At 38.6% G+C, this 18,566-nt stretch overlaps 1 protein-coding gene across 1 annotated transcript; it reads right to left on the minus strand.

Moving 5' to 3' along the window:
* Positions 1-2,402: 2,402 nt before the first annotated feature.
* susd5 (sushi domain containing 5) lies at positions 2,403-17,693 on the minus strand. The gene is made up of 5 exons (XM_007245766.4): positions 17,436-17,693; positions 10,639-10,813; positions 8,547-8,656; positions 8,214-8,402; positions 2,403-7,688 (listed from the first exon to the last, which is right to left on the minus strand). The coding sequence occupies exons 1-5, from the start codon at positions 17,521-17,523 to the stop codon at positions 6,103-6,105; spliced, it is 2,148 nt and encodes a 715-aa protein (XP_007245828.3). The 5' UTR covers positions 17,524-17,693; the 3' UTR covers positions 2,403-6,102.
* Positions 17,694-18,566: the final 873 nt, after the last annotated feature.

Raw genomic sequence — 18,566 nt, forward strand, 5'->3', positions numbered from 1 at the left:
TGTTAATTTCTTAAAGGGGTGGGGTTGTCCCAAGATGACAGGGTGGACAGGAAAATCATAGGCTCATTTTAGTAGCTTGATATTTTTTGTGAAAATAGCTAAATGAATAATTGAAATACCTAAATTATTAAAACTTTTTAAAAAAATAAAGAAATATATAATAAAATTGTTTATTTAAACAAATTGTTTAGCTTAAACAGGCTGGACTACGGACATTTCAAAAAACACCCCCACATCAAAGTAAACTGTATAAAATGTGCAAAAACTACTTAAAATGGAATATTAAGATTTCTCTACTAAGGAACATTTTACTCTACATTTAGTCTGTTAAGAGTAAGTCTGTTACACAGTGATTGTATGAAATTTAAACAACTATGCTGCGACACAAAAAGAGTGTTATATTGATATTGACCAAATCATGACATATGTTTCTCGCTTATGACTCTGTGGCACTTATTATGAATGATGATTATTATAAATATTTCTAGATCTGCTCCTAAGATTAGATTATGATCACTGTATCAAGACCTTCTGGTAATGGACATTAAGTGAATTTTTGGAATGTTTTTAATGGTTGACATAAAAAAACAGAGCTAATGCAAAATATTCCCAAAGTTACCAGGCTGACGATTTGTCACCTGTCAGTGTTGTAACGTAGCTAAAATCAGCAGCCGACTGTTGAGGCTGTTATTGGAAAATACCACAGTCTGAGCTCAGGCACGAAATTCCTAGACTTGTGCTCAAAATTAGCAGAGCACACCCTCCAGTGCCCTGGCTAAATTTAACCACAAAAAGACTAAACACTGCAGCTTACGCTCAATCTTCAACTTTAAGAGTCTAAGTGTGGACTTAGTCACACACACACACACACACACATTTCTCATTGGTCTATGCTGAAAGTCTGACCCATGATTTTCCTTCCTCTCTCTCTCTCTCTGTGAACTTTTCCTACTATGGTGTGATAAACTGCACAGATGCTCCATGTTCAAACACCTTTAAATGAGCCTCTGTTCCTCCTCTTGCTCTGTGTGTGAGTGTATGTGTGTGTATGAGTGTGTGCTATGAGCAGTCTAACTCAATACGTTATTGTACAATTTAATTATAGTAGTGTCTGAATCATGATTAATCCATAAGAGCCCATGGTGATATACTGTATCACAGACACCTTAAAAACTGTGTAAAAGTGACTGAACATCGTGAATGCATCACTTCACAGAACAACATGTAGATGTTATTGGTTAATGTTCCAGACAAACGTAAAAAAAAATAAGTAAATATATATATATATATATATATATATATATATATATATATATATATATATATATATATATATATATATATATATATATATTGAATTACTTTTTACATATGTTAATATGTAATTTCAGACTGTTGTTCTTTTGTTTCACTGCATACTTTATTATTCTCCTTTTACCCTGTTATTCAATGATCAGGATCAGATACAAAAGTGCTGCTGGAGTTTTTAAACACCTCAGTGTCACTGCTGGACTGACAGCTTCCTGTGACTAGAGGGTGACAAAACACAAGCTGTACCGCAACAGATGATCTTCTGTCTCTGACTTTACATGTACAAGTTGGATCCTGATTTTTGAAAAACAGGGTGAAATACAGTCTGTCATACAGTCTGTCATAATAGAACTACTTAATAGACCACTTAAATATGATGAGTTTCTTTGATTTTACCAAATTAAAAAAGTTATCCAAAAGCAGTGTGTAAGACTGGTGGAGGAGAACATGCCAAGATGCATGAGAACTGTGATTGAAAACCAGGGATGTTCCACCAAATGTTGATTCCTGAACTCTTATTTTTTAAACTTTATGAATATTAACTTGTTTTCTTTGCATTATTTGAGGTCGGAAAGCTCTTTTTCATCTTTTTTTGTTATTTTAGCCATTTCTCATTTTCTGCAAACAAATGCTTTAAATGACAATATTTTTGTTTGGAATTTAGGAGAAATGTTGTCCGTAGTTTATAGAATAAATCAACAATGTTCATTTTACTCAAACATATACCTATAAATAGCAAAATCAGAGAAACTGATTCAGAAACTGAAGTGGTATCTTATTGTTTTTCTAGAGCTGTAAATGATCAGTAGAGCTAAACAGTGATAATGGGTGTATGATCACTGCAATTTACATCAGGATTTTAACCTCTAAACATTCATAGAGGTCATGTAACCTTTGTATCACAATCAGAAAAAAAATCTAAGGTGCTAAACTTGTTTAAGTGAAATTATTATATAGATTTTATTTTATAGCATTTAATTCCCTTCTAAGACCCTTTTAATCTTTGCTGTAAGCAGAGACCCAGAAAAACACACATCCTCTCACACACACAAACTCCACATCCTCCAAATAAGAGCAAAATCCTGCAAGAATTCCTAAAATGACGGGATTTTATTTGTAATCATTCAGTTAGTTTACCACACTAATGTTCAGCTGTGTCTGAGCGCCACATTAAAGCATCTGACTCATGAAATATAAGGACTGACCACACCTATGCAATTTTAATACATCAGAAACCTTCAGGAGAACCGTCTGCGTCACAATAAAAAGTAGATGATAGTAGATGTAATTTCATACATGTAACAAATGTAACAGGAACATAAGGTACTAAGCCCCACTCAGGAAAAAACTGCAGGTTTCTGTACCATAATAATAATAATTTAAATTGATAAAAAAATTATCAAGAGTGTCATTTTCTTCTCCAAGACTTGCAACCAGAGTCTGCACAGTGACAAGGCAGTGTCAAGTACAGAGTGTCCTTCATATACAGTGAATGCTGAGGAACCTACGATAGACAGGAAATAAAATAAAAAAATAATAGTAGAAATGTAAAAAATGATATATGTATGTAAGTAAATTAACATCAGCACTGAAAACTTAAATTGAGACTTTTTTTTTTGTTTTTATCTTGAATATATTTCTGGATCGTTGCCTTTGTGTGATTTATGTCATTTACTGTTTCTTTCAAAATCAAAGATATTGAAAAAAAAAATATTGCTAATGGATGGAACACAATCGATAGGTTAGGTTTATCTACTCCAATTCTATAGAGTCCAATTCTATAGGCAATACTTCTTCACATGGATTAATTAAGCTGTATGTGTGCATTTGCACATCTGTGTCAGTAGATGAAGTAGTTGAATGCGTTCCTTTAAAGAGGTGTCCACAGGCATTTGTACATGTAGTGTATGTAGTATTACATTACATTAACTAAACTGTGTAACATGATTAAAGCTGTACATTCCTTTGGGTAAGAGTGTCTGCCCAGTGTCGGAGATACAATCTCAAAGCCAAAAAATGTAGTTTTGACCAGCTATACTTCTTTTTATAATAGACATTCTAATGTTAGTTTAACTAAATATTTCTTTTACTGCTGATAACAGAACGTCATTCAGAATAACTAATTATTTACAAACGTAATACAAGGAAAAACTAGCAGGCATTTCTATTAATATTTCTACAGTGTACAAATTACAAAAAGCTGATACAGAAAAAATCATCAGTATCATCTGTTAAAAGAACAAACAAAACAGTAACACACACACACACGCACACACACACGCACAGACACTTAAACTCAGCTCCTCTCCACATCACAATGCACAAAATATTACAATATATAGTTAAGTTTAAATATATTAAGTTAAGGTTAAAGTTTCAGGAATTCCTATAGGCACGGTGTCTACTTTGTTTTATAGCCTACATACACTAATTTGTTGCACACGCCTGAAAAATTAAGACTTTTGTGTATTTAAATGCATGTATTTGATTATACACACATATATATGAATAAATACATGTTTAATATATATTATACTGCATTTAATGTGTAAACGTGTATGATATAGTAATTACAATACAAGTGTGGGTACTGAAAAGTATTCTGAATATAGAGTGTTACAGTAAAAAAAAAATTACAAATGAAATCCATTATCTCTTTAAAAAAGAATAACCTGCTCTGAGGGGTCACTAAAAGACTGAACACTGGCTACTGTACAACTGTATTAATCTACAAGTGCATTATTGAGAGTGGGATGTTGGATGATCACCACCCCACTCATCCCCATCCCACACTCAACACTCCCAATCCTATTCCAAAAGTGCTTTAAACACATCTAGTCCATGTAGCCTTAGGCACAGTGACAGTATGTTCATAGGTTCATGTCTTTCTGCTCCAGACAGGCATATTCTATTGCAGTACTGGAGAAGTTGTGTGTGTGCATTTACACAACTGTGTCAGTAGCTTCAACCTAATGTAGATGAATGCCATCAAACCAAACTGAACTGCTTGATTTTTTTGCACCAGGAGTGGCATAAAGTTATCCAAAAGCAGCGTGTAAGACTGGTGGAGGAGAACATGCCAAGTTGCATGAAGACTGTGATTAAAAAACAGGGTTATTCCACCAAATATTGATTTCTGAACTCTTAAAACTGTATGAATATGAACTCATTTTTTACAAATAAATGCTCTAAATTATTTGGGGAAAATGTTGTCTGTAGTTTATAGAATAAAACAACAATGTTCATTTTACTCAAACATAAACCTATAAATAGCAAAATCAGAGAAACTGAATTAGAAAATGAAGTGGTCTCTTATTTTTTTCCAGAGCTGTATTTGGACATATAGTTTATTTAAGTAAGTAGCTTCAGCTGACTAATCAGTTGATCCAGCTTTGTGGGACAGTCGTGGATAATTAGCTAAAATATGAGGATTTATTGCCTTTGGGGAGTTATTGGTATCTAAATAGTCTGTTTATTGGGGTCAATTTAGGCTAAAACATTGCCTACTTAGATTCTGCATGTACAGATAATACGAAGCAAAGCAGCTTAATAGGTACCGAGGTCTACTCAGTATGTTTTATTTATGTATATGGCCAGTTTTCAGTACTTGCATTCAGAATACTTGAATGTTATCGATCAAAATACAACGAGGATATGTTTTTGGAGATACAGTAATGCTTTCTTTTGGTTTGGTTCAATTAAAGTTATAGTATACAGTATAATTGTACATTGTTGTATGTTTCAATGCAGATTTAAAGTATGCAATTATGAGTTACATTATTTTTTAAAAACTCTAAGCTAAACACCAACGTTTAAAAACAGTCAATCAGGTGCACCTTTGTTTCTTTTCACCGGAATTTCTGCAGACGCAAACTAGGTCTAACACCTACGTGTAACACTAAGACTTCCAGCAGTGCACACAGAATCCAGCATTCAGTCTCACATATCCTCTCGGAAACACTCCTCACACTCACACATACACTCACACTCACTCACAGAAAACCAGCCTGACGAGCCTATACACACCGACTATTGTGTGTTATTGTGTGTTAACACAGAAAACACACATCCTCCCCATGCAAAAGAATCCATACCTATAGCCTCTGTAATGTCAAATGCAGTCCACACAATCAAATCAAATTCACAAACCTAATCTAAAAAAAAAACAATAAGGCATCAAATATACACTCATCTTCGACATAACTGCACCCAGAAGGAATCAACCGACAGGAACATCATAGACATCATAGATAGTCTGGTGTCATGGTGTGGGGTGCAATTTGTTACGATTCCTAATCACCTTTGGTCTTCATTACAGGCACTTTGAAAGTCCAATATTACGTTAATAATGTCCTGCAACCGGATGCACAGGATGGATTATTGCAAGACACAAAGCATTTGTTAGATGTGTTGCACAGTACTTATGTAAATATGTCCAAAAGTTTCCATGTATCGCTCTGAAGTTTAAATAGTTTATTGTTCCTGGTAACTTTGACCTTCCTTCCGAATAGCATTACAATCTAACATTTCCTTCTGGGTGCACTGATTTTTGCAACGATTTTTGTGACGATGAGTGTAGATAGGCACAGTAAAAAGCAAGTATGAAAAATAGAAATATGTATTAACAAAGCATAAAACACAAAACACACTACAGCACTTTCTAGTATTCCTAGTGTGGAGAGATCTAAAGCTTCAGGGACTCCAGGATGATCCCTGGATTGTGTGTAGATTAGTGTGTATGTTGGTGCACATACAGTAGATCAATGTTCAAACGTGTGCATGGTGTGTTTATTATACAGTCTGCTGGAGCTCGATGCACTGCGTCTGTCTATTAGTTCCATTCAGCTGATAGTGAGAGCTTTTCTGCTGCCTCTTTTTGTAACACCACACTCCCAAGGCCAAGCCCACAAGTGCTGCTACTATTCCAACGATGATGGCCGCAATTGTTGGCCCACGACCGGCAACTTTGCACGGTTCTTCGCCACAAGCTCCATCCTCAGCCTTTTCCTTTTGATCCAGGCTACGGTCTCTGTCTCCTTCTATTACACTCTGATCATCGTAGCTTTCAGTCGAGACATCTTCTTTTATGGTGGGACTCTTCTCCAGGAAGGGGCCATGGTCTTTAGTCTCCCAGGACACGCTGACTGTGGGTGTGGCTACATTGCTAACGATGTGAACGTCTTGCGTAGGCGTGGTGTCTAGAGGTGCCATGCCGGAAGGTGTGATGGTGTGTTCGAAACCCATTCCATCTTGGCTAGTGCTGACGTTCTCAGGTGCGGAGCCGGGCGTGTATGGAGCTGGTCTTTTGTTGTGGGTCTTGTCATGATCTAGGCTGGCTGTGATCTGGGTGAGGCTGGTTAAGGATGTGGGGCTCATCTCGATATCATTGGCTGTGTCAGTTACACCGTGAAAGATGTCTTTGGAACTGTCGGACACATCTTTGGTTTCCATATCCTCCGAAGGACTTTTTACCCCTCCGTCCATTTCCTCTGCCATTGGTTCTTCCGTAACAATGTGGGTTCCTCCTGATAGATCAGTTCCTCCATCAGGAAATGTTCCTTCAGGTGCTTCAGTAACTCTGTGATATGTCTCTTCATCATGGCCATCAAATACTCCAACAAAAGGATTCTCTTCATGACCTTCAGTCACAAACTTGGTTCCTTGATCCTCCTCATCGTGCCCTTCGGGTTTCACCGAAGTATCTTCGGTCTCTTCCTCCAGGTGGTCATGAATAACTCCTCCAACAGTGGCCTCTTCAGGGCTCTCAGTCACGCTTTCAAACCCGCCCACCTTTGAATGGTCACTCTCAGCATCCCCTCCTGGTCCTCCTTCATCTGTAGACCCCTGACCTGCTTTCTCCTCCTCTTGGGGAATAGGGTAACCATCCAGCCATGATTCCTCTGTGCTGCCCACACTGTGACCTACAGGTTCATCAGTTGCAGGTTCATGAGTTAAATCTCCATCATCTTCTTCCGCGGTCTTCTCAGTATCAATCGGCTGCCTGTCATCTGTTTTAGCCGTGATGTAGTTTTCGTCTTTAGTGGGGGCTTTAATGGGTGTTTCTGTAGAGACAAGGGGATGTTCGTCCTCATGAAAAGCTTCGGAAGGGAACCAGAACATGTGCTTCTGGCTGACCTGAGACACTGGGGGCTCTGTTAAGAAGACTCCAGGATCTTCCTCATCAGTTCTCTCATCTTTCTCTACTGCGACTGGCTTGCCCTGTTCAGGCTCAGGCGTAGAATCTTCCGCCTCCTTATGATTAGTGATCTCAGTGACCTCAGGCCTCAGACTCACACGGTGCACCTCCTCCAGGCCCTCATACAACTGATGGTCATCAGGGAGCTTGTCCTCATAGTCGATGAAGGCCTCAGCACCATCTGTAATACATGAAAGACAATTGAATGAAGGATTTGTTGTCAGATTTATGTAATATATATATATATATGTTACTAATGGTGTGCTTTGTCTTATCAGTATTTCTTTGCACAGTTTATTAGATTGATTAGTGGAATCAGACCAGAAAATCCAACTGGATTCCAGACAGTTTTGGTACACAAGTTCCATATTTACCCCACATTTAAAGGTCAGTGAGGGGCTCCATTAGGGTCAGTCAGGGTCAGTCCTGGGAAGCCAAGATGGGTTACAAATGGGCCCCATCTGAGTTTTACACTGTGTTGGGGCTTAGATTAGACCCATGTGAGATTAAAGTGGGCTGTAAGAATGGGGACCATATGAGAAATCCAATTGGGACCCAACAAAAACACACATACAGACCGATACAGAGCTCTGCATGCCCACCTGAAACCCAACTAACCCACGTTTTAACCATATGAGCCCCACGTGAGCATATTGGCAAGGTACACCCTGAAAGGTGTTCAGTACTGTTCAGTACATCTTCTCACCTTTAACACAGAGCTGCACTAGGCCATACCACTCTCCACAGCTGTCACACAGCAGGCTGAAGGCTGTCTCTCCATTGGGCAGGGTGTATCCTGGGTTACAGGCGTACAGAAGCTCATCACCCAGCTCCAGCCCGGTCCGGCCCTGCAGATGGGTGTTGGGAAACGAGGGTGGAGATCCACACGGAGCTCCTGAAACGTGATGGAGAAGAAGACAAGCTTAGTAAGGACACGGAACAAATGGAGTCTGTGTGGACGTGATAAATTGTTGTAGTAAATTGTTGCAATTTTGTGAAATCATGTTCCTAGTTCCTGCAAGCCTAAAAAAATACTGACCAGTGTCTTTCACACAGAAAGCAGCGAGTCGCTCAGATGTCTCAGTCACATTCTCCACACGCATGTTCACAGCCCGCAGACTCCCAGCCATGCTCCTGCACACTGTTGTCCTGTGTGGAGACAAGAGCCAGAGAGACAAATTAGGGTAAAAAGTTCCTTCTAATGAATTTCTAATGAATGCATTCAGTTATTTTAAGCTGCACCATTGCTGACTAAATAATGTGAAAATGCATTCACACTGCTTGTATAATCCACGAAGATAAGCCTATGAAATTTATGAGCCATCTGTGATTAATCTGTATGTAATTTAATTGGACTGACATTCCTTTTGGGTGGAATCACAGGCACGATTTAGCTAAAGGTATAGAGGGTCAAATCCACCACATACATACATGTATAACCTCATACTCTATACGATAAGCTCACATGAACAGCTTCATAACCAGAGCAGTACTTTCTTTAAAATGGTTTATAAGGGGTTCTTACCCTTCTGTAATTGTACTGAACTGTAAAGTCACAGTAGTTACCAGGTCAAACTGACAAAATAAGAAAAACAAATAATTTCTCCATAAATATGCATTTATCTCAGTTAATGGTGTTTTAGCTGGGCCTGTAGATCCTGCACAGCAGTTGGGGTTTCTTGTTAATGACACAACTGCAAACCATGGTGATGGTAGCTGGCTGACTGACAGTCTAGATGGTGGGCAATTTGTAAAAAAATATACATTTTATGTTTTTTTTAGTCTAATGATGCACTTCCTCTCAATCTTTGTCAACTGTCAATGATCTCTCACCAAGAGGTAAACTACCAAAAACAGCCTTTGAGATTTTTTTTATTTGGAGCACTGTTACACCCTCTTGAGGCAAAACCCAGTGGCTAATAAGATCACAATTCAATCAATCAATAATCCTTTATATCTGGTTCGAATCCTGTTCATGTAGCTTGCCAGCTCTCTCCCCACATCACTCCAAAGAATGATATTGATCAGCACAAGGCATCTGTGAGCTGATGTACTGGAACCGAGGCGCTGCGCTTTCCTTTAAGCGCGCTGTGATGCTACTCTGCAATGCGGTGGCTGACTTCACATGTATCGGAGAAGGCATGTGCTAGTCTTCACCCTTAGGGTTTTAGGGCATCACTAGGGATAGGGGGAGTCCTATTGAGTGGGTTGGGTAATTGGCTGTGTAAATTGGGTACAAAATGGGAAAAAAATATGTAAAAAATTATCATTAATATAATTTAGTTTCCTGAGAGTTTTGTTTGTGTTAATCAATTAATAATGATCTATTTACGTTTTATTACAGTGAATTAATTAATTAAGTAATTAATTAATTAAACCAAGCTATTGCTAGTGTTAAGGTTTTATGCTCCAAAAATATTAATATAGATTTAATTAATCATTTTGAAAACAGCAGCTGTATATTTTAAAAAAGGTTGATTAGACCCCCAACATAATATGATAATAATAATTATCAATACAATTATTATTAATAATAATAATAATAATAATTGCATAGTGTATTGTGTTTTTTAGCCACACGGTTAAATAAAAATAATTTTGTGTGGGTGTATTTGCACAAACTGGATTGTTTTTTCTTAATAATTCTTTACACATTCCTCTAATTTAAATGTAAGAAATTTAACTTGCTTTTTAAAGAAATATCTTGAAAGGTTCCAAAAGTGGTTGTTCTACAGCACTGACAACCCATTTGAAGAACAACACAGTTGCAGTTTTTGCTGTTTACAGTTCTGAAGGAGTAACAGAGGGATGGTGAAAGTGATAATAATGTTGGGATTTAAGTCTTCAGGTTAAGGAATATACATATACAGTGGAACAGCACAAGCAGCAAGCGGGTGTTAATGTATTCTGTGACAGCACCCCAGGTCGCACCCTCCAGGGGCCTGAATGTTTGAGGTGCAAATGAAAACCATCTACCTGAATTCACCAAACATATTCTCATCCCTCCATCTGAACCATGCTGTTGTCGTTCTCAAACTCACGGATGCTGAGTTTATGATGAAATGGTGTAATAGGTGTGTAAGAGTGTGTGTGAGTGTGTGTGTGTGTGTGTGTGTTACTGGGCCTCATACCCAATGCTGGGACCAGTAAGCCAGCCTTGTGTGCAGGCAGAGAAGGAACACTCCACCACAGCATGACGGAGCTCCATTCCTGATGCCAACCGCGCATCCTGAGCCTCGCATGCCTGTGAAGCTTCTTCATAGCCTCCGTTTGAGCCGTTCCTTAACTCCAGCAGGAAGACCCGGCCTGTGATAAGGATAAAAGTATTAGTTTAGCCTGAAAATACATTTACAATGAATGCAGACAGTCATGAATTGTTAATAGGAAATTTGAGTAATGAAAGTTACTTTATTTGCCTGAAAATAACAAACCCTAAACCTCAAACACTGTCCTGTTGGTTAACTAGCTTAGATCTTGACCAGCATAAGGTATGCTAATGGTTTAGCTTGTCTACAAGCTATTAGAGTTGTAAAGGGGGAAAACTCCATAGTAAAGCTCATGAATTCAAAATGTGATGTCATTAAATCATCAAGGGCCAGTTGTTCAAAAAATGTAATCCGGATCAAAACTATCCAGATTTGGTAATCACATTTTTTGCTATCCAGGATCAGGTGATCTGTCTTACTTTTAAGCCAGTTTTTCAAAGCAATATTGGATTGGATCAACCTCATCCAGAAACACAGTTTTCAGGATTACCTAATCCGGATTACCAGCTATGTAAAAAACAGATAGAAGAACCAACAAACGGGGATTGATGACCCCTTTTCTTGCAGTAACAAGATACTGCTTATTGCAAAACAATACGAGCAATTGAGCGTTTAAATGGAGTTCTGCAGAGACGCTTTGCATGACTTAACTATTTGCGAGTCGAACCACAGGGAGCATGCAACATAACACTTGCATGTATTGTCCTGCCCAATGTTGCTACCAGACGCAATGTCCCTCTCTGTGATGTTCATGATGCACCTGAGCCTGTTGAAGAACCAGAACAAACTCTGGTGTTCTTTGCAATTGTTCGAAATTATTTTTGACAGCTTCATATCTGATGAATGTTTCTTTGACATTAATATACAGTGATGAATGACAGTGACGTAGATGAAAAAAATCAATTTATTATTTTTGTTTGTTATTGAAATCTTTTGAGGGGTTTCATTAATGGGGTCAAGATTGTTTTTATTTTTAAGTTACTATAGAAAAAGGCTTAATTGGTAGCCAATGTCTACTTTATCACTGTAAAGGTTAAACAGGTCAAGTGCAAAACAGAAATAAAAGTATATACACTAAATTGTACAAATGTAAACTTTGATTTTAAAGTTTTACCACATTTTCTTCATGAAATCCACTTTGAAATCCTACCCCTTGTTGGGATCAGGGTAATCCTGTTTTTTTGGATCAAAGTTATCCAAATCCTACTGAAAAGTTTTGAACAACAGAAACTGAAGGTTTGATCCATTTACAAACTAGGATTGGATTACGTGATCTGATCCGATTTCAGATTGCTTCTTTTCCTTTTGAACAACCCGTTTTTCAGATTTGATCCAATCCGATAACCAAAATCCGATCAGATTTCCTTTGAACAACTGGCCCCAAGTTACCATATGATACACATTATGGCGTATCACAACTGAATTACCCTCTTAAAAATAAAAAGACCTTACTTATGATAGAAAGGACACATAAACATGTTAATAAAGTCAAATGAGGTTAGCTGCTACTGTGTGTGTCAGCACACAGAGGGGGTGGATTCATTTATAGGGGCAGAGAGGACTCTTATATGACGCCAAACAAAAGGTAAGAACAAGAAGAGGAATGAAGATCAGCTCCAAACAGGACCCATGACTCCAAGGTGCAAATATGAAGTCACATATACACACAAACACCACAGTCAGCACCATTCCTCAACCGCACCCCAACCACCACACTCACTCACTCACTCACACACACACACACACACACACACACTGTCTCTCTGATTGAAAGAAGCCAACATTCGCACAAAAAACTGCCACAAACACCCACCAACTTCAACATCACTTTCCCATTTAGTCACTGTTTCACACGTAGGACTAAAATAACAGCCGGAGGCCGTCAGTGTGGTGAGCCAGTCAAACAGTGTCTCCTCTGACCCTTCTGACAAATTTACCCCAAAACATCAGCTCCGTTTACTTTACTCATCAAATGGAAAACAATGACATTATATTTAGTGAAGTAAGCGGTGAGGAGAGGGGTGGTCTTATTTCTTCATATTATTCATTTATCAACAAGGCATGAAGATTTATGTTACATTAGGCTTGGCAATGATAATTTTAAAAACCTTGATTCAAACATTTTTACCATATCGCCCATTTCTAGTGAACCCTACTCTCTCACAGGAAACATAATGTTATCAGCTATGCTACTCCATGCACCATTCACACTGGTAATTAATCAAACATCTGCTTTTGACACAAGAAATAAAAGAAATCATGAATTTAGAAAAGCACCAATGATAGTCCATCATGCAGTACATTCTAGAAAGCATCTAAATGGAAAGAAATTCTAGTTAGCCTAAAAGGCTATGTTCCGACTGCCAGCCCAAATCCAATATTTCATAGTCCGAACAGAACACATGAAATGCAGAGATGTCTGTTCTGAGAAAATATTTAATATGTAATATTGTGCTTTTGTCACATCATAAAACTGGGGAAAATATTTTCTATATAATGAGCTCTTTACATTTTATTTGTCCAGCTGTAGACAGACAGACAGGTGAGATAAGTCCAGATCATGTGGCTGGCTGGTTACAGACGGTGGAACAAGAACTCACTTGGCATTGGATCATGGCGTAATACTCAGCTGTCCGTCATCACTCTATCTGTGCTGTTAAATGCCACAATGACTGAACGTCTGTGATGTGGATGTGATAGTAGGTGTAAGGACTGAGCAGAGTTTTCTGTAAGGGTGTTATAACTGCTATCTTATATGGTAATACACCACAATATGGCGTTATTCATTTCTTTTTTTAGATTTATTTATTTTGTCCACTTTCTGCCTTAATTTTGGGGGCCAATTACCCAATCCTCATTTATATGAACTCTCCCTATTTTTAACAATACCCCCAAAACTAAGAGGTTGAAGATCAGCACATGCCTAATCTTTTCCAACCAGTCCACAGCACAGCCTGCAACACAGCTCTGAGATCTTTGATCACATTTGTTTTTATTCAACCCATATTAGCAATTTACAACAGCAAACAAGAATGAAGTGCAAGGCTGAGCTGTGGTAGTGGAAATCGCTAATATTGAGCGCTAATATATTTTTGGCATACCATTTTTTTGTACCAGTAAAGATTATAAAGATTATAAATATTATAATTAAGTGAATATATGTCAAAAAACTTGATCCAAAATTGTCTGGCTTTTAAATGAAAAAATGAATAATAACACATCTAACCTTCTAAAAAACAATATTTTACCTTTGAGGGAACATTAATGAAAAGTGTACCTTTAAGTACAAGAAAGTACTTAGATCGTACCTCTGTTTTTTAGTGTGTAGCATATGTAGACTCATCTCAGAGCATGTATTAAGGAGAGCTGCAACTAAAGCCAGCACAAAATTACTGTAATTTTAGCTAAACTAAACTCTTCAGGTGATCCAATCTGAGTGAATCAGTTGAGTCAGGCCGTTTGCAAATTATTCAGCAATATGATTTAAAAGAGGAAGGAACAGAATAGAATATTCAACATTTAGCTGCTCTCAGACAACATTTCCCAGTGTCTCAGTCCCATAAACCAACATTCTTCCCAGCCATGGCTGCCAGCATCGGGCTGGAATTCTGACACAGAGCAAACAGAGGCAGCTATGTGTGATCATAATTAGACATCACCTACGCTGAGGCACGGTGGCCCAGCTCCATTCCTGCAGGACACACCACAGATTTATCTCACACATAACCCTCCTAACACACATGAATCATGACTGCTGCTGATTCTGTCGGGTGTGCTGGAGAAGAGCAGGACTGTGCAAGACTGTAGACTCCACGCCTGCAGTCAGACACAGCTACACTAAAGGCCAAAAATCCATTCTGCTATTAGGTCAAAGAGACTAGCCAAAGTGTAGCCGTTGTGTTTTCTTCATCGAGCCAAATGAAACCTGAATTATAGGTGGAGGACAGCAGTGTACAGCTGGACGTCCCACACAGCAGTGAAGACAGTGCTGATTCCTAGATGAGATGTCTAGTCTGGGTGTCTCATGAGCTGAACTGTGCTCATGTTTTGTACAGCTGCAAAATGCATTCATTATATACATTTATTCATTTATAAACACTCTTATTGATATATGTGCAATATCTCCAAACTGAGGAGCTCTAATTAAACTTAATTAAAGTGCATCATACACTAAAAATACATACATTGATAAGATAGATAATATCTTGCTTTAGGTTGCACATTTTGCACAGTTCTTACAGAACTGTATGAAAATAACATTTGTCCCTTAACATTGAGACTTAAGCTATTCCTAAATGTTTCTTGATTGGATTTATTCTTCCCTACAGAGAAGTACTGCCAACAGAACACACATGAACTTATTGGCACCATGCCCAACATCAGGTGTGGACTAGAACAGTGTTTCTTAAAGCTGGTCGTAGAGGCCCACTGCTCTGCACATTTTGGTAATTTTCCTGCTTTAACACACCCACTTAAACTCAATAATGGGCTGTCAGCACTGGCTGACTCATAACTTACTGCATCCCAATTGAAGGTCTCATTCCATCGTTTTTTTTATTCATTTTTGAAAAAAATGCTCATTTTATTTAGCCCTGTTTTAGATCACTGAATTAGAGGTCTCTAAGGAAAGACAGGTTTTGGCACTTGTTCATGAATATTCATATATGCAAGTATATAGCCTCTGATTGGCTAAAGTCAGACTCTCTGTGTCAAAGGCCTGACACAGCGGCTGAGAAATGTTATCAGCTTAGGCTGCCCGCCGCGACGCAATATTCATCCAGATATCTGATTTAAACCTATAGTTACGTACACAAGATAGCTAACGCTAACTAGCTCTGTAAACAGAGCTGTAAGCTTCTCCTCGGATCAGGACCCCCTGTGAGTGGTCCTGTGCTGAGTTGGGCAACTCACTGGTTGACGTCACCACCTAACATGTCTCTGATCGACTCGTATTTCTGAGGATTTTCTTTTACTACCTACTGCAGACAGTGGAGGTGGAGAATCAGTTTCATATGCAGCATGCATATACAACTCAGAGAGACCTATAATATTTCACACAAAAGAACAAGAAAAAATGCCTTCATGTCCTAAAGTGCCCTTTGGAGTGGCAAAAATTAAGTGCCCTACTAGCTGAGTGAACATTGTGTGAAGTATTTATTGCCCGATATGAGCGCCCCTTCATGCAATAAATTGGTGTGCCCTCTGGAGCAAAATAATTTTGATAGTGTGTCTTAATTTGTGCTCATCTATATGTGCCCACTTGCTTTTCAAACAAAAGAGGGTGCCATTATGCCAAGTAGAGAAAATGCAGTAGGATGCAGTGGTGTATATAAGGTACTCCTACAGATGATAGAACATGATGACATGTGTCCGGTTAAGTGCTTCTCTGATTTAAAAGTGCCCACCAGTAGGTACCTTTTTTAATTTTCACACCCCTGCCATTGGCTGTCAGTAAACTGATTGGTTGGATCAGATGTGTTGGGATCAGGGATCTCCAGGACCAGGAATAAGAAATTCTTAAGTACTGATCTGTGGAGAACACATCTATGGAACGATGGTGCTCCATCCAATACTTTTAGGATGCATTGAAGAGTTATGGACATGGCGGGAAGTGGGGGTATTATTACTTAGAATGTCTAAAATTACAATGATATAGAATATTTAGTGGAGCTTGTCTTATTACACCTCATACATTAGTTTGCGCTTGAGTGGAACACCATGACAAGAATCAAAGAGCCTTTTTCTGAGGCCTTTAGAAAATGGGTTGTAGTTCTGTATGAGCCTGAGAACGGATTTAAAAATATCTCTTTAGATCACTATGTTAAACAAACTAGAAATCAGCCATTCTACTATTTAACATTGAATTACAAAGTTTAAAACAACTGCAAACATGACCAGATCATGTGTCCTAGCATGTATACCAAAATCAGAGATTAATGTGTGTATAGACGTTTTCAACAATCCTAAAATGTCCTCACAGGACCTACAGGTAGTTCTTAACACAGCTGATGAGGTACTGCATCTACCATCAGAAAAAGAACAAACAAGTTTTAATGTAAGGTCTACCACACTGTGAACCCACAATTTAAATAAAGTATATGTGTTTTATGTAAAACTGGATATTTCCAAACATTACTAAACTACTTTAAATTCAACTTTTTGCCCACAATCTATGGGTGTGTCCTCGAGTTTCTGACACTTACCATCAGTGTACAGTTATCGCCCTAAGCTACCTTAGGTAAGCTTGTAGATCATACTGTATATTATGATTGATTGCCTGGTCCAACTAATAGTAATTTTATTCACTGTAAAATTTAAAGTAGAATTTTTGCATTATTGCAAAGAAATTGATATAACAAAGACAATTCATAAAATGTACTTACAATTTAGACATAATAATGCCAAAGAAACACCAGGACACAATCACAGATTAGTCTATCCAAAGCATCTGGCCATTTTTAATAGTTTCAGAAATATGTGGATATGTGTAATGTTAATATTTGCTTTAAATAATAAGACAATTGCGCAATTAAAAGCCAATATACCGTTTCCTTTACTTATTAAGGTGAAAAAAGACCACAGAAGACTCACTTACTCACACACTCAGTCTCTCTCACACACACGCACACATACACAAAAATAAGAGGAATGGAGAGGCTCACCGTCCGCGAGCGTTAACCGACTGAACCACGCCACGAACGCGAGAACGCAGGGCAGCAGCGCGAGCGCTCGACCACTCAGGTGTGCCATAGCGAGATGTTGCAGGTGTGGAGCGGAGAGGCAGGTAGGTCGCGCGCTCCGCGGGACAGACAGAGAAAGAAAGAGACAGAGATACCGGTGCGCGAGGAGGATAAACTCAGGCGCGCGGGCACGAGCGGGCTTATGCGAGCGCGCGGCGCACTTTCTGCATTACCGAGCTGCTGGAGAGCGCGTGCGAAAACTCTCACCGCGCTGTCAGTAAATACGTCATACTGAGAGCGAGCGCGGGAGGAGCTCAGAGAGGGAAAAGGAGTTCAGGACTATACTACACATATTGGACTGCACACTCCCTTCTTTTTTCATAGACTCTCTTCCTCTCTTTCTTTTTATCTTAGACTCTCTCAAACTCATTCAGACTCTCTCCTTCTGACTCTCTCAGACTCAATTAGATTCTTTCTTTGACTCAATTAGATTCTCTCTCAGACTCAATTAGATTCTCTCTCAGACTCAATTAGATTCTCTCTCAGACTTACTTATACTCTCAAACTCACTTAGATTCTCTTTCAGGCTTACTTAGACTCTCTCTTAGACTTACTTAGACTCTCTGACTTACTTAGACTCTCAAACCCACTTAGATTCTCAGACTCCCTTAGATTCTCTTTCAGATTCACTTAGACTCTCTCTTAGACTTACTTAGACTCACTTAGACTGTCAGACTCACTTAGATTCTATCTTAGACTTACTTAAACTCTCCCAGACTCACTTAGACTGTCAGACTCACTTAGACTCTCTCTTAGACTACCTAGACTCTCAGACTCACTCAGACTCACTTAGACTGTAAGACTCGCTTAAACTCTCTTATACTTACTTAGACTCTCAGACTCACTTAGGCTCACTTAGACTGTCAGACTCACTTAGACTCCCTCTTAGACTTACTTAGACTCTCAGACTCACTTACACTGTGATACTCACTTAGACTCTCTCTCAGACTCACAAGTCTCTATCTGATTTACTTAGACTCTTTCTCAGACTCTCTCTTTCTGACTCTTTCTGATGCTCTTTCTCAGACTCTCTGTGACTGTCAAACACACCCA

This window comes from Astyanax mexicanus, chromosome 3 (assembly GCF_023375975.1).
Source record: "Astyanax mexicanus isolate ESR-SI-001 chromosome 3, AstMex3_surface, whole genome shotgun sequence".
Lineage (NCBI taxonomy): Eukaryota > Metazoa > Chordata > Actinopteri > Characiformes > Acestrorhamphidae > Astyanax > Astyanax mexicanus.

Excerpts from the sequence above, each read along its gene's own strand:
- susd5 (XM_007245766.4), bottom strand. The coding sequence starts at position 17,523 with ATGGCACACCTGAGTGGTCGAGCGCTCGCGCTGCTGCCCTGCGTTCTC. Across the intron at positions 8,657-10,638 it reads CTTACTGGTCCCAGCATTGG|GACAACAGTGTGCAGGAGCA; the intron begins GTATGAGGCCCA and ends GTCTCCACACAG. Across the intron at positions 8,403-8,546 it reads TTTCTGTGTGAAAGACACTG|GAGCTCCGTGTGGATCTCCA; the intron begins GTCAGTATTTTT and ends ATCACGTTTCAG.